At 36.1% G+C, this 25006-nt stretch overlaps 1 protein-coding gene across 5 annotated transcripts in view; it reads left to right on the top strand.

Annotated features, from left to right (window-relative positions):
- LOC131439455 (zwei Ig domain protein zig-8-like) overlaps nucleotides 1-25006 on the top strand; it is a 436989-nt gene that overhangs the window by 132445 nt on the left and 279538 nt on the right. For 4 of the 5 annotated variants that reach the window (XM_058610477.1, XM_058610475.1, XM_058610474.1 and 1 more), the window contains one exon: nucleotides 21370-21576. In XM_058610477.1, coding sequence (XP_058466460.1) covers nucleotides 21492-21576 — 85 coding nt within the window. In that variant the 5' untranslated portion in view covers nucleotides 21370-21491. Of the gene's footprint in view, nucleotides 1-4551; nucleotides 4572-21369; nucleotides 21577-25006 lie in introns of those variants that run through there. The other variant, XM_058610479.1, reaches the window with a different exon arrangement.

The following is a 25006-nucleotide window of genomic DNA, read 5'->3' as shown; positions in this document are numbered from 1 at the left end:
TATGGATTGAGCAATCATTTTACTTATCTTTTCATCAATATTCACCCTTGAAAAGTAGCATCTGCGGTCGGTTCTGGTTCGGTAGAAACGGAAAACTTTTAATCCTTAATTTTCCTGGAAAAAGTCTCCGACATATAACTTCCAGTTTTCTATGGCGTTCTGTTGCTCTACGATGATAAGTTATATTTGCGAATGGCGAACAGGCTATGAAAGTAACAAGAGTAGGATATAACCTAATTGGATTCAACTTTTAACATCTGAAATTTTGGAGAAAGAATCAACTTGCTTGGTGAAATTAAGTACGTAGGCTCAGATGGAGAAAGAAAAGAAGGACAGAGTTCAAAGTGTAATTGAAAATACTTCAAAATTACTAATGATTTTGAAGTTGATTGAATTTTGAAAAGCTCTTGATAAATAAACTGCCGAGTTACATCAGTTCAGGAATATTTATCAATCTGCTTAGTTTAGATAAATTAAAGAGCAACAAATAATTGTATTTTTCATTGCAACAAGGTAACCCAAATTTTACCGACATCTTGAAGCGTCAAGACGCGCGTGCTTGCTGGTTATGTTTGATCAAAGCTAACCCGTCAGAGTGAGCGCGATGCGGTAAAAGTGCATCGTATCAAAACGCTTTGAAAATCTTGCAACCTTTTGCCAGTTTTTGCTTTAAGCGCTGCACCGGTGTAGCACTGACTATATTCGCTCCAATTTGGGTGTAATCGAGGCATCCTTTCCTGTCCTACACCGTTGTAGTGTCACCATTGAAAACGAAAACGCTAATAGATTATTACAGAACTCGTCAATAACAGCGCCATGCAAAGTGTCTATGCGGGTTGATTACAGTTGACCATAGTTAGGTTGATGTCAGAGTGAGCGCGGAACGCGGAGCGATTTAATGCAATGAACTTTTATCGCATCCCGTTCATTCTGACAGGCTTGCTATCATAAAATGTAACAAGCTCGCTCGCGCGTATTGACGCTTCGCGTGATGCTTGAACTCTGACAGCAACCTGAACCTATCAAAGCAGTGAATCGTTTTTATCGCTTGCTATCTGGTAGCAACTTTCCTCTGACATGTCTCAATAATAATTTTGCTTATATTTATAGATGCGCGTAATTCTAAAGTTTCGCTTTGAAGCGATGCTTTCTATTATCTGTGTTAGAGAAAATATTACTAATCGAAACATAATCGACTGAGCGGTAAATATTCAATACCTGCCCACTTTTCTATATGTTTACTTACTTGTGTATGATAATCAAAAAAGTATTTGTCACAGTGCAGTGAAATAAAACTATGTACGAAATGCTCCAAAATAACGCGTGTAAATTTGAATTACAATAATTAAGTAAAATAATACTTATATTAATTTTAGTTGCTTTGACGTAAAGTTGTCGTAACTAAGTTCAGTGTTCGCAATGACAGAAGGGAAACATATATTGGAGAAGCCTTTGTGTTTGTTTAAGAACGAGAAACTTACAGAAAAGATGATTTTTTGGAAAAGATACGCTCAAAGACAGGACTCGAAACTACGTTCTTCCAATATATGTTTCCACTCAGTCATTGCAAAAACTGAACTTTGTTATGGCGACTTTACAATTAAAAACAATTACGGTTTGTTTTTCCCGTACCAATCTGCTTCTGCTAGAAAAGAGCAGACCATCAAACAGCCTTAATAGCGTTTGTCGTTGACGATAGCCAGTCAGCGACTGGCACAGTTGAGAAGGCAGCAAGTGATTATAAATATACTGTCCAACCCAGTTCTTGAGCGGAAGAATAGGTATAGAGCGAGGAGACTAGTGTTTGTTATCTGATGTTTGGATATTGTATACCGGTCGAGAGGCAGCTAGAATTCGGATCATGTACGCTTACCAGACCCAGTCGTGTGGTGGAGCTGTGTCTATCACAGCTTAGAGTGGCGAAATGGTAACGTGTATGCACGGATTACATAAGAACGCTGGTTCGAGTCCTGTCGCTAAGCGTATTTTTCCAAAAAAAATCATCTTTTCTGTGAGTTTCTCATTCATTTGACTCCTCCAATATATGTTTCCACTTAGTCATTGCGAAAACTGAATCTAATACTTGTTTTTTCCAGACCATAACGATACAAGGTAAAAAAGGTCATATATATACACAAAAATACTCGTTTTCAGCATCACGTCTCGTTTAAAAAAAAATTACGTAACTATACACAGTTTTTACCGTTTATGCCAGAAATGAGAGCTTACCATATTCCATATCAGAGGAATTAAGCAACGTTGCCCACTTGAACACTCACTTCGCCGAATTGAGAACATCGTCGAAATTATATGTTCTTTACAGGAACTCTACTTGGCTCGGTCACCATGCGGAAGCATCCGCCCGTCAGTGTTATCGTTCCTGTCAATGCACAGTTGTTTACACCCAGGAACACTCTAAAACAAAAAAGGCAATTATTTGATCGTGATTGTTTTTTGAATGGTCATGATTAACGCGTGTTGGATGTTTAGAAACCCAGCCTATGCTTGATTCAAGCTGATTTAAAATTCTTAAGTGCTATGAATTACATAGAGATTTCTTTATTCGCGAAAGGGTTTTTGTATATCAGTATTCAAAGATACGATCGCTTTTTGGTTTCAAATACAAGTTATGAAGACATTAAAATAGATTGAATAAATAACCAAAATGTGGAAAATATTTCATGTAGATTTATCATGCATTTAGTCTACGAAATTTGCTTTGATATTTTAAGGAGTGTATCGAAAATAAGTTATCCACAAACATTTGTGTTGTACGCATGTATTTGTGATAGTTTTTTATGCTCAGATCACATCATGCTGTGCGTTTGGCTGTCAGCTTTCGTTTGTTTACTTGTTTGTGCGGTTGAAATTCTGCGTTTTCAAAATGCCGCGTATTGAAAAGGAAGTAAAAATTAAGGACACATGGCTAAGTGAGAAGGGTATTACTATGCGAAAATTGGCGAAGCGGTTTAGAATTAATTATGCCAGTGTTAAAACCATCATTAATAAGTTTGGAGAACACTATTCTTTGGATGAGCTACCAGAATGAGGTAGATAACCCGGTTTTTCCAACCCGAAACTGAACCAGAAAGTGGTATCTCTAATCATGAAGAACAAATCAATGTCAATTAGTGATTTGGCCAAAAAAGCAGGAACGAGTGCCGGAATGATCCAGCGTATCAAGAGGTGAAATCACCTGAAGACCTACAAGAAGCAGAAAATCTCGAAACAATGTGTAGAACAGAAGAAGCGAGCAGCAACAAGGGCCTGGAAATTGTATTCGTGTCTTTTGCAGTGTCCGGATGCATGCGTTTTGATGGACGATGAGACTTATGTAAAGAAGGACTCGAAAACCCTTCCAGGTCCACAATACTTTACTGTCGTCGTTGGGGATGATGTGATCGATGTGAACAGGTCGATTCAAGTGGAGAAATTCGGTCGAAAAGTTCTGGTATGGCAAGCAATATGTTCCTGTGGTTTTAAATCAACCATTTTTTACACTACCGGAACTATAAATGAAGAAATCTATCGATCTGAGTGTCTCCAGAAGAGATGGCCTTTATATAAGAAGCTTAGTACACCTCCACTGTTTTGGCAGGATTTAGCGTCGGCTCGCTATGCCAAAATCACTCTCAATTGGCTTGCGGAAAAGAGAATAAATATCGTTCAGAAAAGTATTAATCCACCAAATTGCCTTCTGCTTCGACCCATCGAACGTTACTGGGCAATCGTGAAGAGGGTCTTCAAGAAGACTGGTAAGGCAGCTGAGAACATGCAGGAGTTCAAAAAAATTTGGGCTCAAGCGTCCAAAAAAAGCGATACAACACTTGTACGGAACTTGATGAAGAGCGTTCGATCAAAAGTTCGAAAATTCGTGAAGGAATAACTTAAATTTCATCTGGTTGTCACTATGCTCAAGTGTACCCTCGTACAATAAATCATCAATTTTTAGTTTGAATAAAATATCGTTTTTTTTAATATTTTGCAAGAAAAAATTGTGGATAGCATATTTTCGATACACTCCTTAGCTGCCGAGTAGTAAATAATAGAAAAAATCTTCCGAAGCACATTGAAAGATTTAATATAAATTATGCTTTAGTATTCAATAAATTAGTAAGGGGAATTTTGAATAAATAATATACAGTCTATAAAAAGAATTTATCATGCCTTCAATCTACTAGAAGTGCTTTTTTTTTATAGAAAATTCCATTTGATTTGTGATTCTCCAAAGATACCTATTTCAATTTGCAATTCATTCCCAGTAAGCAAATGAAATCTGAGTTTGTTTGAAAGAAGGATTATGGTTTTTTCCATAAATACGTTTATTTCTTAATGCAGTTTACATAAGTTTTTCTTCGCCGTAGCAAAACTTTTACATAGAATTCTTATCCTAACATAATTCAAAATAGTCACAACGATTTGAATTTAATAAAACATATTTCTTCTATTTTTCCCTTTCTCTATAGAAAAGTATTAGAATTGCTGAAAAAACCGACTTTCGAACGGAACCTCGGAGACCCATAGTGTTATATACCATTCGACTCAGTTCGACGAGATCGGAAAATGTCTGTGTATGTATGTGTGTGCACTTCTCGAAGATATTTTTACCGCTCAATTTTTTCAGAGATGGCTGAACCGATTTTAACGAACTAAGGCTCGTTTGAAAGCTACTATTGGGCCATTGATCAAGTTCAAATATCAAATGGCTGCGACTTCTGGTTCCGAGGATATGTTAGTATAAATAACGCGTTGATTTTTTACCGCGCAAGTTTCTCGGAAATAACTGAACCGATTTTAAGAAGCTTAGACTCGTTTAAAGGCTACTATTGAGTGATTGATCAAGTTCGAATATCAAATGGCTGTGACTTTTGGTTCCGGAGATATAGTGGTATAAATAACGTAACCGACAAAACACGTTGTTTTTTATCGCTCTAATGTAAATTAAGGTGCCAATATTTTGGAATCACCTCTAATTTCGTTAAGCGCTATTGTTCAAAAGTTTAAGCACCTCGAAAAAAGTTCCCATGCAAACTTTTAGCTATATCGGCCATGGGTAAGGGGTGCTACCCGGCGGTTAAGGTTTGAAAATTTTCGTTCTTAAAATATTACTTATTGATAATTTCATAAACTATTTCGAGTTTGTTTGTATCATTAACAGATCGGCTAAAAAGTTCGTATCGTTCCTATGAGAGGGCGCCACTAGAATTAAATCCATACCATTTTCAGTTAGTACCAACCTTCAAAAGATACGTGTATAAATTTGACAGCTGTCTGATTATTAGTTTGTGAGATATTGCATTATGAGTTAAGCTACTTTGTTATTGTGAAAAAAGTGGAAAAAAGGAATTTCGTGTGTTGATGAAACACTACTTTTTGATGAAAAAAAGTGCCGCCGATACCAAAAAATGGCTTGATGAGTGTTATCCAGACTCTGCACCGGGCGAAGCAACAATTCGTAAGTGGTTTGCAAAATTTCGTACTGGTCATATGAGCACCGAAGACGATGAACGCAGTGTACGTCCAAAAGAGGCTGTTACCGATGAAAACGTGAAAAAAATCCACAAAATGATTTTCAATAACCGTAAAGTGAAGTTGATCGAGATAGCTGACACCCTAAAGATATCAAAGGAACGTGTTGGACATATTATTCACGAATATTTGGATATGAGAAAGCTTTGTGCAAAATGGGTGCCGCGTGAGCTCACAATCGATCAAAAACAACAACGAATTGATGATTCTGAGCAGTGTTTGGAGCTGTTATATCGAAATAAAACCGATTTTTTTCGTCGATATATAACAATGGACGGAACATGGCTCCATCACTTCACTCTGGAGTCCAATCGACAGTCAGCTGAGTGGACTGCACGCGATGAACCGAACCCAAAACGTGGAAAGACTCAACAATCGGCCGGTAAGGTTATGGCGTCTGTATTTTGGGATTTGCATGGTATAAAAGGGAAAAAACTTGAAAAGGGAAAAACCATCAACAGTGACTATTATATAGCGTTATTAGAGCGTTTGAAGGACGAAATTTCAAAAAACGGCCTCATTTGAAGAAGAAAAAAGTTTTGTTTCATCAAGACAATGAACCGTGTCACAAGTCGATGAAAACCATGCTGAAATTGAACGAATTGGGCTTCGAATTGCTCCCTCATCCACCGTATTCTCCAGATTTGGACCCCAGTGACTTTTTCCTGTTCTCAGACCTCAAAAGAATGCTCGCTGGTAAAAAACTTAGAAGCAATGAAGAGGTAATCGCTGAAACTGAGGCCTATTTTGAGGCAAAGGACAAATCGTACTACAAAAATGGTATCGAAAAGTTGGAAGATCGCTATAATCGCTGTATCGCTTCTGATGGCAATTATGTTGAATAATAAAAACGAATTTTGGCAAAAAATGTGTTTCTATTAAACGATATGAACTTTTCAGCCGAACTGTTACATCCTTTCTATTCAAATTTAGATATTGGTTGAACTAATGGACGCAGTTGGAGTCAGAACTAAGTCTTAAAAGGTCAATTATTAAATTGAAACTCCAATTGTCTTTATGAAATGATAAAGAAGTTTCATGTATGGAAGGTCACGACAAGCAAGAATGTCTCGAACTGGTAGTCTTCCTAGGGTACGCAAAGAATTTATTAGTTGAGATCTGACATCACGATACTCCACGCATGTCCAAACGACATGATTATTATCCTGATAACCTTCGCCACAAGCACAATGATTAGTATCGGAGAGTCCAATTCGGAGGAGATGTGCGTCTAAGGGAATTACGATTTAGAGGACATAAATTTACTGTTATTACTGATCATTATTAGTCTAATTTTCGAAAAAAAATTGATCACTAGTTTGAGCTTCATACAAAGTGTATCAAATTTATTCGAATTGGAAATCAATGGTAAGAATAAGACGGCTAATTTGAAAACTACCATTTCACACACTTAAAAAATTTCGTGTAAATTTTCGTCATCCAAATACGACATATAAGATCGTCATATAGAAAGGTAAAATTAACCCGGAGGACCAAGTGTCATATACCATTCGACTCACTTCATTGAGTTGAACAATGTGTGTGTGTGTGTGTGTGTGTGTGTGTGTGTGTGTATGGATGTGTGTGTATGTGTCAACTAATCTCACTAGGTTTTCTCGGGGATGGCTGACTCGATTTGGCAAACTTAGATTCAAATGAAAGGTCTCACGGTCCCATATGAAATTTCTGAATTTCATTTGGATCCGACTTCCGGTTCCGGAGTTATAGGGCAAAGCGTGTTAAATATTGTACACCGTCAGTTGAACCGGCGAAACAAAAACCGTAAAAAAATTGTAAACTGCGCTCAAAACCGATATTCTCTATCTTCGGGTCAAATGAAAGGTCTTATGGTCCATCCAAAAATTACTGCATGTTTTCGGATACAACAAAAATACTATTGCAAAATCTTCAAAATTTGAATAAACTTGAAACTTGAAACTAGGCTGTGAAATCGAATTTTATCGAGAGTTATGCCAAGTTTATGGACCTACTGTAATGAGTGAAGGAAAGGTTCGACAATGGTATCGTGTTTCAAAAATTGACGAGGGATCAGTTTCAAATCGCAGGCGGTGAGCTTTCTTGCAGAGGGGTTAAGGAAGCTGGTGCAGCAGTACGAAAAATTCTTACGAATGGAAGATGATGTACCAATAAACTATTTTTCATATTGCTGAAAACAAAATTCTAATTTAATCAATGCGATGAACTGTCATAAATTCTAACGCCTGTTGTGTTCACCATCTGCGTTCTTCGCATATTTATGACTTTCGTTGTTTACCATTTCGATCTATGATCACCTTGCTGGATGAAATATTTATTTGAGCCTCACGAAGCTTTTTATTTTATGTATGTTTTTCATGCACTTCGAAGTCATTGCTCTTTCGTTACTGTACCTAAAATGGAATGGATGTGCATAGATTTTTGAAGTACCGTTGTTATTCAGTTTCTTTCAAGCAAGCGATTTTAATAGATATTAGATTTTTATTAAAAATGAATTATTGTTTCCTATTCACCCTTTTTTCAATTCATACAAGGTTTGTATCGATCCACCGCTAAAAGCAACCAAGTTGATAAGTACGTTTATATAGCAATGGGGAGTCGAAATGGTTATCCCCCATGTCGATACGCAGATATCTTTTTCGTTTTTCTTGGCGTCATGAAAAGTTTAACGTATACATTTTTTTAGGATAATAGCCATATACTTATAAACATGCCTCAACTGCCAGTTTACTGTCATGAAGAATTTTGTTTTTCTTCCGTTATTTATGGTTTTCATAACAGTGAAAAGTACACACTATAAAAAATGGTGTGGTGAAGGCCGTCAATTTCGTAAGCCGGTTAAACGGAACCAGTCCATGTAGGGGGAATTGTTTCCAGGTGTTAGATCGACATATCGGTGAAGATTACGATAACTATAAAACTACGAAAGGTGAGATGAATACGTTTCATCTTGGACTCGTCAGAGCAAGGCAGTTCATACGTAACTGCTAGTGTTTCATAGCAATTCAACATTATCCAATGTTCGGGAGTGCTTAGTGCTCAGGCGAAATTGATGTCGAGGCCCTCGAAGGAGATTAATAGGAGTAGATGTGGTAAAACGCATCCCCTAACGAAATGTAGCTATATCTTAACTATTGAGAATAACACGGAAGAGTTTCATGCATGACTATCTTCCGTAATCATTATTTCTCAAAATTACCTACAAATACTCGCTGAATGCTTATCTCATCTTATTTTCCAAAACCCTTAAAAATTGTCTATTGAAATATATGCGGGGCATGACGCCCGATGAGGCAGGATGATCTTAAACAACGGGTAAATATCCATCAAAACAACGAATTAAAGCTCATGACAACCACGGGGCAATATGCACCCTCATGAAGCTTCTTCTTCTTATTTAAAGAAAGCTTTCGACTTTTCGTTGACGAAATATTTGTCAGGTGGAAAATTGTTCACTATTATTCAACTTATGGTTAATTTTTGTAAACGAATTCTTGAGCATTTTGCTCACACAATTCGGGTCGTTTTGCCCCCAAAAATATGAGACGATATATTTGACGATTTTTCTATAAAATTGCAAATACATCGTCTGTATTAGGACTAATTTCAGTAACCCGAATGATTCTCAAAGAAGTTCACTGGTTACATAATTAAAATCGTCTTCCTCACCCTACAAAATTACTATGGAACGAACATCAAAAATTACTTATAACAGAGACATAATTGGTTTTTAAAAATAAATTCAGATATGATTGAACCATCGCTACCAAAATTTTTTAGTAATCTGTTGTTATGGCGGACTTTCAGTTTCATTAAAATTTTAGTGAAAAAATTTGGTAACTTTTGAGGAAAGCAAAAGGTGCATTATGCCTCGGGGGCACGTTTCACCCCATCTTCCCCTACTTGACGTCAGAACAGAGGTTCATATAGAAGTTCTAGAAGTTCATTATGTAGTACTTGGCGTTAACGAGTTGCAAATGGAACGTTAAGAGGAATCAAAGTGGTTGTTGTAATTTATTACAAGTTGGTTATTTGTAGCATAATCCACAAATAACCAGTGCATACCAGAATTCCAACATATGCCCTTTTCTTTCTGAAAAATATAATTATTGATTACACTTCAAACTAATTTTTTTTCTAAACACTTCGGACTTTACTTCATGATTGTTAACTTTTCTTACAAATTTTAAAGAACTCGTTTCTAATAATAGAGTATTATTTCACTTCAAAAACAATCGAATGCATTAACCTTCTAAAAGAAACTAGGCTCTCAATAGATAAGAACAAACAGGTTTACCTCTTTATTTGATAGTCTATAGATGTAGATACTAAATAGATTTGCACAATTTCTTCTATTCTTTATTTGCCAGCGAGTACAGTAGGGGAAAGTGTTATAAAGCGACCTTACTGGCCAAAACGCCCCGCTTCCTGTTTTAAGTATTCAAGACTCTTCTAAACAAAAGTTTTATCTCTAATGTTATCATTTCGAAAGATCTTTCTGGTATGCAAGTTTGGCAGTTGTGGTTTGCTGGAAAATATGAAAAAACTGAAAATATAATTAGATATCTTTGCGATGTAAGGTTTTGCTTCGACTAAACAAGCATATTAATCGTGTAAAACGTCTAATGGTCGGTTGCAACTTAGTAATTAACTTTCAGCAGTGCTAATGTCTCTATTTATAGTATAAATATCTAGAGAAACGAATCCATTTCTTTGATGCACGAATTTTCTCATAACAATCATTCTATGGACATTATGCCCCACCTTCGATTCAACAGTATGCTTCGAGTTAAAATATTGTTTTAAAGATTTATAACGGTTCTTAAAACAAAAAGTAGCGTTGGGAGGATAAAAAATGTTGGTTTCTCATTGTAATTAATTGATTATGCAATTGATTTCTGATGCAAAGAATATCTTCTTTATCTGCTTTTCTTCTATACCGACATTTCAAGGGGCATATTGCATCATTGTTGTGGGGCATACCACTGATTTGTTGTGTGGCATATTATACGGTTGCTGGGGCATTATGCCAACGGCAAGCGAAAAAACTGAGAATGTGGTCGTTTTGGAAAATGTGTTTGTATCAATCAATTCTCATCACTTCTTCCGAAATCATTGAAAATTATGTTCCTTAGACGTATTGCAAAGAAATACATACATTCTTGAACAAAATATATCAGTACATTTAGAAATATCTCAATGTTTTCTTAAGGGGGCAATATTATAACACTTTACCCTATTCTGCCTTCATTGAAAATCTTATTCATTAAAATAAACTCAAATAGAGTCCTGGTAATGCTATTGATGAAGATACCCATAGATTTTGTTATTGTTATGTTTGCCTTTCTCTCATAGAAAGGCTATACAATCACTGTGAAAATCAACTTTTGAATCGAGGCCAAGAGGGCCGAGTGTCATATACCATTCGACTCAGTTCGAACGAGTACGCAAAATTTCTGTATGTGTGTTTGTATATGTGTAAGTAACAAAAATATGCCCTTGATTATCTCGGAGATTACAGGAGCGATTTTCACGAAATGAAATCAACCTACAATGCTGTTAAATTTTACCCGGATTGAACTTCCGATTGGTGAGTAAAAGTTTAAAATGTGCAAATAAAATTAAAAAAAGTTTACTCGATTTTCTCATAGACCGCTTAACCGATTTTCTTCGACTTAAATTCAGGTCTTTGAGGTCCTACATTCCCATAGTCTACTATTAAATTTCTTTCGCATCCGACTTCCGGTTCGTAAGTAATGGTGTAAAATGTGTAAAAAAACCCTTTTTAATCCACCTAATGGTGTATGATGCATTTCTCATATTAAGGAGTGTATCGAAAATAAGCTATCCACAATTTTCTCTTTCAAATTATGATAAAAAACGATATTTTCTTCAAACTCAAAATTCATCCTTTATTATACGAGGTTAAACTTGAGCATAATGAGAACCGGATGAAATTTAAGTTATTCCTTCACGAGTTTTCGAACTTTTGATCGAACGCTCTTCATCAAGTTCCGGACAAGTGTTGCATCGCATTTTTTGGACGCTTAAGCACAAATTTTTTTGAACTCCTGCAAGTTCCCAGCTGCCTTACCAATCTTCTTGAAGACCCTCTTCACGATTGCCCAGTAACGTTCGATGGGTCGAAGCTGAGGGCAATTTGGTGGATTGATATTTTTCTCAACGAAATTTATACCCTTTTCAGCAAGCCAATTGAGAGTGGTTTTGGCATAGTGAGCCGACGCTAAATCCCGCCAAAACGGTGGAGGAGTACTATGCTTCTTATATAAAGGTAGCAATCTCTTCTGGAGACACTCAGATCGATAGATTTCTGCATTTATAGTTCCGGTAGTGTAAAAGTGGATTTATCCACTTGAATCGACCTGTCCGCATCGCTCACAACCTTTCCAACGACGACAGTAAAGTATTGCGGACCTGGAAGGGTTTTCGAGCCCTCCTTTACAAAAGTCTCATCGTCCATCAAAACGCATACATCCGGACACTGCTAAATACGCGAATACAATTTCCGGGCCCAGTAGCTCGCTTTTTCTGTTCTACACTTTGCTTCGAGATTTTCTACTTCTTGTAGGTCTTCAGGTGATTTCACCTCTTGATACGCTGGAGCATTCCGACACTCGTTCCTGCTTTTTTGGCGAAATCATGTATTGACATTGATTTGTTCTTCATGATTAGAAATACCACTTTCTGGTCCAGTTCCGGGTTGGAAGAACCGGGTTTTCTGTCACTTCCTGGTAGCTCATCCGAAGAATAGTGTTCCCTAAACTTATTGAGAATGGTTTTAGCACTGACATGATGAATTCCAAATTCCAAGCACTGACATGATGAATTCGCATAGTAATACCCTTCTCACTTAGCCATGTGTCCAGAACCTTAATTTTCACTTCCTTTTCAATACGCGAATTTCAACGAAACCTTAATTTTCACTTCCTTTTCAATACGCAGAATTTCAACCGCACAAACAAGTAAACAAACGAAAGCTGACAGCCAAACGCACAGCATGCTGTGATCTGAGCACAAAAAACCATCACAAATACATGCGTACAGCACAAATGTATGTGGATAGCTTATTTTCGATACACTCCTTATTTATATTTTCAAAATCATCACTAAAAGATTCTTTCAAGAAGTTTTTTTCAATCTTCTGGATAAAATTGCAAAAAAAATAAAAATAAAACACTAAGAGCATTAATTTGAATCATGATTTGTGAAAATCGGCGTAATCGTTGCTGATAAATCGAAGTGAGTTCCGTTTTTTGGAGTTTTTCTTCTGTATTATCGGTGCGTTCAGAAACGGAAAGCGGGGACTAGTAGTATCAAAGTAGATTTATATATACACTAACTAACAAGGTCTGCCAACTTATTCCGCCATCACTTTTGAAAAAATACTCATGAAATCAAAAATTTTCTCTGTAATACTGAACCAAAACTCTGATCTGGATAAACTTTTTGGGGACTTTTTAAAGAATTGTAAGTCTTTTTATTTGCATCTTAGTTTGTGAAAATCGGTTCAAAAATTTTCGAGAAAATTGAGTGCGTCTTATATCATAGATTCCCACATATTGCCTTGTAATTCCGGATCCGGAGGTCGGATGAGGATAAAACTCATTAGCGAGCTATGGGACCATTCGTTTGAATCTTAGTTTGTGAAAATCGGTCACGTCATCTTTGAGAAAAGGGAGTGAGAATTTTGTTGATTTCTTTGGTGCATGTCACTCTGTAATTCCGGAACCGAGAGTCGGATCGGGATAAAATTCAGTAGCAATTTATGGAACCCGAGGATCCTCCATTTGAATCTGAGTTTGTGAAAATCGGTTCAGCCATCTCTGATAAAATCGAGTGACATTATTTGCCACATACACAAAGACATTTTGTGATTTCGACGAACTGAGTCGAATGGTATATAACACTCGACCTTCCGGGCCTCTGATCAAACATCGGTTTTCACAGTGATTGTAGAGCCTTTCTATATGAGAAAAGCAAAAAGAAAAATAGTGCACTCGATGTTTTTAAAGCCTAGGTTCAATTGAAAGGTCTGACAATTCCATAGAAGCCTATCGATTTTCATCCGAATACGGCTTCCGGTTCCGGAACTACTGCTAATTATAAAAATTCCTATTTAAGAGCGTATTTCGGTTCGGTTTAGCAAAATCGAACAAAATACTATCAACTAGCCGTATAATTCTTCAATTAGGCAGGTATGTTTAGTTGATGACCAAATACGTTAATTTTGTGTATACCGGATCATCGTTCCTGGAAGTGTTCTCCAAACCGGAAATCACTTAAGTTTGTATGAAATTGCATTCCGTCATTTCAATTTATGAGTTATGTTACCTGCTGGACAAACAAACCGATTTTCAGTTCTACCAGTTCCGGAAGTACCAAAAATAGTGGTCAAATCTCAAAAACAGAACTCTCTCCACTTTGTCAGAGACGACTGAGTGAATTTTCAAGGACTTAAACTCAAATGAAAGGTTTTAGGATTTCATAGACTGCTTTTGACTTTTGTTCAGATCCGTTTTCCCGTTCCAGAACAACAGGGTGAAGTGTGTTTAAAATTACAAACCGTTCTTTAGAACGACAATGTAAAATAACAAAGAATTTTTCTAAACTTGACTCAGTACTGTATATAAATTGAAAATGTTAGGCCAGTTGTTGTCCAAACAAATATTTTTATTCATATTGAAGATTTAGAAGCGATGAAACATAATTCAGAAGGTATTCAGTTGAACAGAATTTCTTGCAAACTGAACACGACCGGAGTATTTCAAATTTCAGATAAACTATAATTGGTCAGATTTTCATTTTGTGTCTTCCGCCAGATTTACTTCCAATATCCTTCAAACATTCTAGGATAATTTACTTTGGATTGCATTTGGTGTCTTCTTAAGGCCACTTGACGTTGGTCCAATACTTCTCTATTGTGTGAAATTGTGGGACTCCTGCACATAAATTTCCTGGTTAATGGTCTCAGTCACGAAGTAAATGTCGCTATAGATACAGAACAGATGCCCTGTTATACGAGATATTACTACAGGAACTTCGACAGCTTAATCAGTTTGAAAAACTCTGCCACTCTTTCTCGTTCAGTTTTAGTACAGTGTAGTAGTTGACAGTTGATTTATCCATATCAAATATTATATTTAAGCCAAATCATGTAAATAGATCGGATTTATGCAGTACGCGAACAAAAGTGTTGACGCGTTGTTCCTCTTGCTTCAATACTCTTTTCACTACTGAAGATTAAATATCATAGTCAAACAGTATGCATAACCATCGATTACTCTTAATCAAAACTATTTGAGTTATACATTAACTTACTTGAAGATACTTGAAAGGTAAACAAACTAGCTCATTTTATTTCATTGTGCACTATTTCTGGATTCAGATTTTATTCAATAACCTGGTTACAATTCAAGCGGAAAATAGTACAATTTTAGTACCGATCCTGGCCACTGCACTGATCTTAGTATCATAGCATACTCATTTGAAACATACATTAAATTCGAAATTTCTTCCAAATGATTCTAAGCACAAGAAATTTCAAAATGACATCACAACCTGGTCAGCTCTATAGCAAAATTATGTACTATAGACACACAATCTCGACGACTATAAGCAATATATGTGTGGCTAGATGTGCTCTCCAATAGGGTAATTTATGTTACATCCATGATTTCCGCTTACAGCAGCTCTCTGGCCTAGCTGCTGCAGTAGCTTCAGAACCACCGGCTGCGACAGCCGGAATAAACCCGGACTCAAGCGCCGATAAAACAGCTATCCAGAAGCATTTTTACATCATTTTTGTTGGCACATGTCAATGATGCTTTGGAAATGTGTTGGAAACTCAGATCGAGGTATAGGAATGGGTGATATTGAGGGTGAAACTATAAAATAGTTTATATGGCTTGCGAGGGTGCCAGGATAAGGAAGGGTTATTATCGGAAATTTATTCTACGAGGTAGTTAGCTTCTCGGGCTATACTGTTACTCGAACCAGATTCCCAGCATGAGTCATATGTGAACGGAGAGTATCTGAAACATGCGTTTGATGAACACATAAGCTTATCAAAATTTTGGCATTCTGAAACAAGTTTAGACACGAGCTTCTTTCGGATATTTGTAAAGCATGTAGAACTACCATTTTACTAAAAGTCGTTAATAAGCCATTATAATTCGATATGATTGTCAATCAACTGGATACATACGGTTCAGAAGATGGCGCGTCATAATTGTATGCAATATGAATCTAGAAACCCTAACAAATTGTAATATTATTTATCTTATTAGCCGTTCACACTATAAAGCTAAGCATGTTGTAGAATTATCATGATATTAGCGGTAATTATTGTGAAGGGTGATTTTTTTGCTGGTATCGTTTTCGCGCGCACTAATTTGACATTTTTCTCATCTACTTTTATATAAAAGATTCGATGTGGACTCGCCTGAGGGCGCCCTACTCGCAAAAAAAGAATGTTGCCAATAATTTGTTCGGGAAATGTGAGAGCTGGATATCTTGTTAATATGATGTCTTTGATTTGATCAAAGCAAACCTGTCAGAGTGAATGCTATGAGAAAACAGTACATCGCATTGAATCGCATTGCTTCGTTCCGCTTTCCGCCCTCACTCTAACATCAACCTAAGGCGACAATGGGTAGAACTTTACTGTGAATGGCGAGCGCTACCGTGTGATGATTGACGATTTTTTTGCCAGAAATGGAAGAATTGGACATGCCTAACATGTGGTTTCAACAAGACGGTTTCACATCCCACACGGCACGCGAAACAATGACCAAATTGAGAGCCACCTTCGGTGAACACTTTATCTCACGTTTTAAGCCCGTCAATTAGCCGCCTAGAGACCCGCGTGGTCTACGACTGGAAGAGTAAGAGTAAGAGTGGTAGCAGAAAAACAATGATGTGCACAGATCGTAGTTTGTAGGCACAAAACTCGACACTTTCAGTGCAGTAAAAACGTGGGTTGATGTGTAAAACGTGGATTGATATAAACTGTATTGTTTTTTGTTTAATTTTACAGTTCGTCTTTGTGCATCAGTGCGTAGCAGTTTATGTTGAACTCAAAGACATCATATTAACAAGATATCCAGCTCTTACATTTCCCGAATTAATCAGGCCTCAGGTGAGTCCGCATCGAATCTATGGGCTGCGCACCCATACAATTGACATGATATGTTGAATGTGATGCTGTGCGATGGCGTTGCTGAACTGAAGATTGATTTAGCTCCAAGCTGACAGGATCTGGTTGAACTGCTAGCGCGACCTGACGGCCAGGCAGAATATTGTTGCCAGTTTACCAGAATGAACCATTGTGATAGTTGGCAGGGTTCGGTATTCCATACTTTAGCTGATTCAACTATTTATACTTAGAGGGTGATTTCATATTTGTGCACATGGTCTTGATTATGATTATATTCATTAGATAATCCTTCTGGGAATAAAAAATGTCTTTTAGTCATCTAATCAAATCAAGTGCAAATAAGGTTCATTATCTCGAATACACTTAAGGAGTAACAGCCTCTTTTGGACGTCCACTGCGTTCATCGTCTTCGGTGCTCATATGACCAGTACGAAATTTAGCAAACCACTTACGAATTGTTGCTTCGCCCGGTGCAGAGTCTGGATAACACTCATCAAGCCATTTTTTGGTATCGGCGGCACTTTTTTTCATCAAAAAGTAGTGTTTCATCAACACAGGAAATTCCTTTTTTTCCATTTTTTTCACAATAACAAAAGTAGCTTCACTCAAAATGCAATATCTCACAAACTAATAATCAGACAGCTGTCAAATTTATACACGTATCTTTTGAAGGTTGGTACTAACTGAAAATGGATTTAATTCTAGTGGCGCCCTCTCATAGAAACGATACGAACTTTTCAGCCGATCTGTTATATAAGTATTTTTATTTATATGAAAAATCTAGAAAACGCTCGCAGTCACAGCTGGAACACAGCGCGACCTGGCGTCTTGATATTAGAATGGTTTTGTCTTGACAAAATAATGGTTTTAGTAAAATTTCTCCAAGTGTTAAGTTTTGTCGTGAATCGTTGAATTGTAAGTCCTACTTGAAAGATTTTGGAATTATTTTCGATACCAAGTTATTAAAAGTCTTACCGATTATGTGATTGCTAAGGGCTTCAACATTTCAGACTGCATTTTTCGTGTCATACCCAGGATTTGGTTTCGGGAGAGGCCCTGAATTGATGTGATGGATTTCGAGAATAGATCCCTTACTTCGATTCGTGGAGAACGGAAAGCATCTTCTCAATTTGTAGATAAATATTAGTTTATGGCCATACAAACTTACTTTATCTATACAGGTTTCGGTATCAGGTTCCGAAAGTAGCGGTCAAAAATTCCAGAACGAAACTCACATCGATTTCTCATAAATGGCTTTAGGTTTGGGAACAGATAACAGCTCGAGGCCAAATCAGGTGAACACGGTGGATGGGAAAGTCTAAACAGTTGACTCTAACTATGGTAGCGATGCTGTCGTGCTTCATATAAGGCCCTTTTACAGTGATTTTGGTCTTTAATCAATTTAGTACTCCAAAAGTATACTATGACAATCCCAGAAGTGGCAAATGGCCACTCAAATGGCACGTTTCCCTTGATATTTGGAGATTTGGTTTTGATATTAACACATATTTGTCCTGGAAACTTGTAGGAAAACTGATGCCTTTCTCATATTTTTCATAACATCAAAAATATTACGGTGGAATTCACAAAAACAACTATTCATTTAATAGAAATAGGAAAGTTTGTTCGGACTTAATCTAACAAACTCTACAAATCCTGTTTACCCTGTAGTTCCGGAACCAGAAGTAGTATCCACAACAAATTTAGGAATTCCGTATGAAACTGTAAGACTTTTCCTTTGAACCCATAAGTTTGGGAAAATGGATTTGGCCATCTTGAAGGAAAGTGAGTGAGACCCTTTTGCAGTTTTCCAATTCTTCCGAAACCGGATTCAGATTACTGGTATAGCCGAAGTTGGTTTGTTTGCCAGCAACAAATATGATTTGAAAATTGGAACAGTCTTGAACCTAGTTAAACCTAGACTTACTATCTCATGCTCTATTCATCAATTAAACGGAATCTAACAAACGAAGCATATGTAAGTCAAGCTAAACAGCATGAATCAGCAGCATAAAACATATAGTAGGATTATTACTTTCATTATTATTATTGACATCATTACACCAGCAGCACGGTATTACAGCACTACCGGATGTGAAAATTTCATATTTTTTCAAATAAATTTAAATTCATTGACATTCGTTTATTCTTTCGGTCGTACTGATAATAAAATAGTCATAATTTTTATCAACCGCAGAACCGTCTTTTGCCAATATTTAACACTGATAGCAGACATCCGTAACCGTTTCGATTTCTTCATAGCGTGTACAAATTTGACAAATTAGACAAAAAACTTTAAACGCGTTTTTCTCGAAAGCAGGTTTTGAAAGTCCGTGTCCATCGTCATTCAATAACTACTGCACCAATTTTGTTCAAGTTTTGCACACACTTTCTACATATAAAAAAAAACAGATCCCAACGTTTTCCTTTTCGTTGTTTGTTACCTTGGGGAGGTTTAACAGCTGCAGAATGGCGGATTTTTTGTGAAAATTCGTAGTTTTCACTTTGAACAGCCACCAAAAATTAAAACAAAGATCAAACAGAAACGTTGGAGTCTAGAAAAACTTAAAAACTTCTACTCTAACTATGCTGCGTTCATTTGTTTACTTCTGATTAGTTTGCGCTGGGATACAGTGGACACCGCAAATCATGATTTTTAAGAAGCGTCCTCAAAAATACCTCTTCACCGACTTATTTCTCAATATTTTTCAACGAAAACATTACAAAATGTTGTTCGAATGATGCTTTTTATCATGCGAAACCTTCATTCATAACATAATTCTGGAAAAAATTAGATAAAATGATAATTTTTTCATCACTTTTTATCAATTTTCACATATTACCATGTAACTACATGGTATATGGCATTCGGCCCTCTGGGCCTTGGTTAAAAAGTCAGTTTTCACAGTGATTGCATAGTCTTTCTATATGAATAAGGCAAAAAAGGACCACAGTGTTCTTAAGTTGACCTAACAAATTTCTCATTACTCATCTAGTCAACGGATGATTATAAAAACGAGATTAATGTGTACGGATTGTTAAAAACTAAACTTAAAAACGTGTTGCAAAACGAACATCTTTCAATAGAAATTTTAAGATATTAAAGACGCTGATATGATTCTTCTTTTTATTTAACTATCCCAACGTACTAAAAATTAAATTATGAGTGATCAATGATAAACATCTTTCAAGCATATGGGTATACAATCACGATGAAACCCGACTTTTGAACCGAGTCCCGGAGGGTCGAATGCCATACACCATTCGACTCAGCTCGACAAACTGAGCAAATGTCTGTGTGTGTCCGTGTGTGTATGTGTGTATGTATGCATATATGTATGTATGTATGTATGTATGTATGTATGTATGTATGTATGTATGTATGTATGTATGTATGTATGTTTAAATGTATGTACGTATGTATGTATGTATGTATGCATATATGTATGTGACAAATAGTGTCACTCGATTTTCTCAGAGATAGCTGAACCGATTTTCACAAACTTATATTCAAATCAAAGGTCTTACGGTCCCATAGATCGCTATTGAATTGTATTCCGATCCGACTTCCGGTTCCGGCATTACAAGCAATATGTGCAAATCTATGAAAAAAATGCGCATTCAATTTTCTCGGAAATTTCCAAACCGAATTTTACAAACTAAAATGCAAATGAGAGGTCTTGAAATTGTTCAAAAAGTCCCGAAGAAGATGATCCAGATCCAATTTCCGGTTCCGGAATTACAGTGCGATTAGTAAAAATTTTCAATTTCATGTGTATTTTTACACAAGCGTTGGCGAAATGAGGTTCACATTTTTTATAAAATTTATCGGTAACTTCATCTAGTTGGTAGACCTTGTTAGTTGGTGGATATATAAATCTACTTTGGGACTACTAGTGCCCGGTTTCTGCTTCCAAACGCACCGGTAATAGTGAAGAAAAGCTCTAAAAACGAAACTCACTTCGATTTCTCAGCAACCGATTTTCACAAATCATGATTCAAAATAAAACTCTCAGTGTCTTAAGAGACACTGTGCAATTTCATCCAGATCCAACTTCCGGTTCCAAAATTATAGGGCAATAAGTTTCAAAGCTTTCAAACTGTGATACAAAATTATGCATAATCGGTACGCATCGGTACGTGCTGGTACGGAATAAGGAGAATACGCACCCGCCTAGCACACAGTGTGCTTTGTTCAATTTTTGAAAGCAGGGTTGCCACATTTAAATCTATATTAACTTGACAAGTTAGAAAAAAAATCTTGTCAGAAAAAAATCTTGTCAAAACATAAGTACCTTTCTCATATTACTTATGTTTTGACATTACACGACTAGATGGATTGAAAAGGTTTTTTTTGTGAATCCCCAATACTATCACCTAATGACTGTTTTTCAAAAATGTTCTAATTGCACACCAAGTTGATCGCCTAATTTACATTTAAATCTAAGACGGAGATTTCATTTCGCTATCAACAATCCTACAAATAATCAGCCAGCTTTATTTAGTACCTTTTTTGGAGCTACCATGACCTTTTTCCATTTTGCTCTTTATGCAAAGTTCTCATACCAACCCCATTCTATTCGTTTGGCTGAGGTTCAAATAATGAAATACTTAGTGACCAACGGTGAAAAATAATTTTTTTATTTTTTATCACATTTTAATTGCAGAGTCCTCGGCCTAGCTTTTATGCAAAACTGACGTGAGGTGCCGTATCCTTCCTGCCTGCTGTCCAGACCGGAATCGCAACGACCCGTACATCAATCATTGTACTGGCGACGGCACCCCAAGGATGACGAGAGTGATGTTCGCGTTGAATCAGCATAGCAACATGTGCCACTCCAATTTAATATTCATCATCCTTTTTATTTTAAACGGTAAGGTTAAAAGCGTTCACGTTTTTCATGGTTTATTTCTCTAATGATGGGTATTGTTCGATCGATATTTAATGGATATAACCTGAGTATAACAAAATATAATATATTAGAATAATAATATCCAAATAATGCAACAAAACTATTCATACTATTCAAAACGGTATTATGTAGTGGTAGAAGAGATAATAATCTCTATTGATAATTGAACGCTTCCAATTGCTGTTGAATAGTTGTCTTGTTTGCATATTCATGGAATCTGGCATGAACTACGACACAAACAACAGCGAGGAAGGCATTTCACTACTAAAAGCTTAATTCATTTGCAACATACAATTTCGAGTATCATGTATATACCACTCATATTCTATTGAATCGAACTAATAATCACCAATTATTTCCAAAGAACCGCAGCAAAGAAACAACGTCAGAAATATACAGCAAACCGAATAATTCGTAATTTGAAGACATGTTTCTACGACGACGATGATGATGATAATGATGATGACTATGGGGGTGATAAAATTAAGCACTGCTCAAAAGATTCAGAAGTATTATATAATCTATCGCAATGAGCGAGTTGTAAGTAGGGTTTGTTACAATAAGTGATGAAACTGATCCGCACTTTTCCCGGGCACTGTAAATAGGCTTATTGTACCAATAGTCATCTTATTAGTAGTTATTTTGCGGATTTCTCAACTTTCAATCAATGCTCTCACTTTGGCAATACCGCAATAAATATAATACATTGTAAATAGTAAATTGAGCGAAACTACTGTTATAGCCACGCGAAAACTCAAAGCGAATGCACTTATTTCCCTCTTACCCTTAGAATCAATAGATCGAGCAGAGATAGCAGATCTGGTTCAAACTTGAGGTTGACGTATAACTATGAACTATTATATTTTCCAAGTATCACGAGAGCTAAGATAGTGGTATCGTCACCCTAGTACACATTTTCACTGTGTCATCTAAAATGATTCCATTGAGTGCCCTGACGATCATCTTTCATAAACTTGTTCAGTTTTTTACGGCAAATAATATAATAATTTAATAACTTTCAATTGTTGTAGTAATGATATAATACTGCTGAGTGTCTGTCTAGATTAATTTATTCAACATTGCTGATTCGTGAAACTAAAATTATCAGATTTATGTTATCAGGTGAGATAGTTTCTTAGAGATATTTCACATTTTGCTTATTCACAAATTTATTATATTTCTCCTTACTAAAAATCTGGCTAGACTAAACTCCGTCGATTATTCGGGAAACGTTTGATCAATTTTTCTTCGGGTTAAATGCTAAGTTCAAAACGCGCGCGTGAAGTTTATTACCATGCAGAAATTTTTTGCGATCGTGTTTAACTAGGGCGTATGTAAATATAGTTTGACATTGACTGTGAGGAGGATCCATTTAGTATTTTATTATTTTGGTTAGGGAATAGACATCGCCAGTACTTTGTATCGCGTAAGGCGTTGATGTTCGATTGATGGTGATCGAGTGATATTTTCCAAGTATTACGGGAGTCTATTGAAAATAAACAGAACACAATGAATTAAATGTATGAATTCATAGCGAGCTTCACGACAGCCGGAATTTTAAGAGTTTCGGAAGAAATTTCGCATTTCGTAAGCACATATTAATACAAAACGCGATAAAATAGCAACGTATTCTCGGTAGCCGGCTACCCAGAGCAATAAACACATGATAATAATATTCGAAAATTTACTAATGACGCTTTCGGCGAAATGACCGCTTTCGTCTGTCACAACAGTGTGTCTTTGCAAACAACTCGGTCCATGGCAGTGCACTGTAATTCGAGACACTTGCGTTGCAGTATTTTTCTTCCACTCGATTCATCTTTATTGCAGTCGTTCAGTATCCTAATATTTACCAATTAATCTTGTTGTGACTTGAGTTCTGAATAAAATGTACAACTTTCTTATGAGTTCTGATCATTCAACTTCACACTTTAACTGAGCCGCGTAATGATTTACTTGCAAATCAAATTACAATTACCGACCTTCTGTAAATTTGGAGGCATATTCCGCACGGAAAGACCGAAAACAGCATTTTGGCGAAAAAATTAGTTGATTTTCTGATTTCAGTTAGTTATTTTTTGAGACAACTAAAAAAATCTTACTTTTGTTGATTTAGATTTTCTAATTCTAGTTCCCTTAATAATAATAAAATATTTGTTGATATGACTATTTTTTTAGTTGAATTCACCAATTAAACGTGCTGTCATTTCTTAGCTAAGGCACACTTAATATCCATTCAACTAATTTTTTAGTTGAATTAAAGAAATAAAACGTTGTTTTCAACCAACATAAATGGTTGAATTGGTTTCTGCAATTCGCAGCTATATGGCGCTCTGTCACCGAAAAAACGTTAGCACCATAATGACTACTAGCCACTAGATGGCACACTTCTACCGAAAAAATTTTCAGTCGCGGTTATCTTTTCTATATTGGCAGGTATAAATACGATGTTGTATTGGAGAAAAAGACATAAGCGAAACATAAACTTCTTTTTGAAAATTTTACTTCTAAATCGCTGTTTCCTTCATTCGACTTCGCGAAATCGACTCTCTCACTGAAAACTTTGAGCACTCGGAAAACAAAAATCGAATACAAGTAATACAACGAACGGCGTAGCCCGGAATATTAGAAGATACAAAAAACATCATTTGACGTGTACAATTAGAGTGCAACATTCGAAACTCACTTCACTGTTCCGCGTAAAAACATTTTTACCCACAATCGCTTCAAATGCGCACAAATTTTAAATAAATACACTTTCCACTAACAGTTTACGTCATTTTCACATATCGGTTTAGAAATTTATATACGGATATACACATGCGAAAAACGTGTAAACAATTTGCAAGCAGTTTCAACAAGACTGTTCCTTTTAGCTTTTTAATGGATTGTTTTGCTTTGACACTTCTCATGAGTTTTTGACTAATAAACTTGTTAATAAAACCAATTTCATTTTTGTTTTTTTGTGCTGTCCTTCAGTAATGACGGTGATAGATAAATAGAAACAAATTTTCTGATTTTAATCACGAAATTAGTTGTCAATGAGAATTTCGTGTTGGATTGAAATATTGCTGGTTTGTGTCCAGAATAATCGCCAACTAAACACATTCTCTAAAAATAAGAGTTTTTTTTAGCAAAGTAAATTCTCAATTTTAACTAATTTTATAGTTATTTTGGAAATTTTGTTGTTAAAATTAACTAATTCAAAAACAGTAATACGAATTAGGCGCAGAGCTAATTTCGGTCGTTCCGTGCGAGTATGTATCTGTGTTTCATTTACAATCTTTATCTTTTCACATTGAACAAAACATATAATTCACTAAATCATTCGTTAGAGTGTACAGCGTTTACAGAACTGCTAGGTAGATTTTGATAGATCGACGAAAATTTG

This window comes from Malaya genurostris, chromosome 3 (assembly GCF_030247185.1).
Source record: "Malaya genurostris strain Urasoe2022 chromosome 3, Malgen_1.1, whole genome shotgun sequence".
NCBI lineage: Eukaryota > Metazoa > Arthropoda > Insecta > Diptera > Culicidae > Malaya > Malaya genurostris.
The sequence above is the reverse complement of the archived record's forward strand: the minus strand, read 5'-3'. Positions and strand labels throughout refer to the sequence as shown.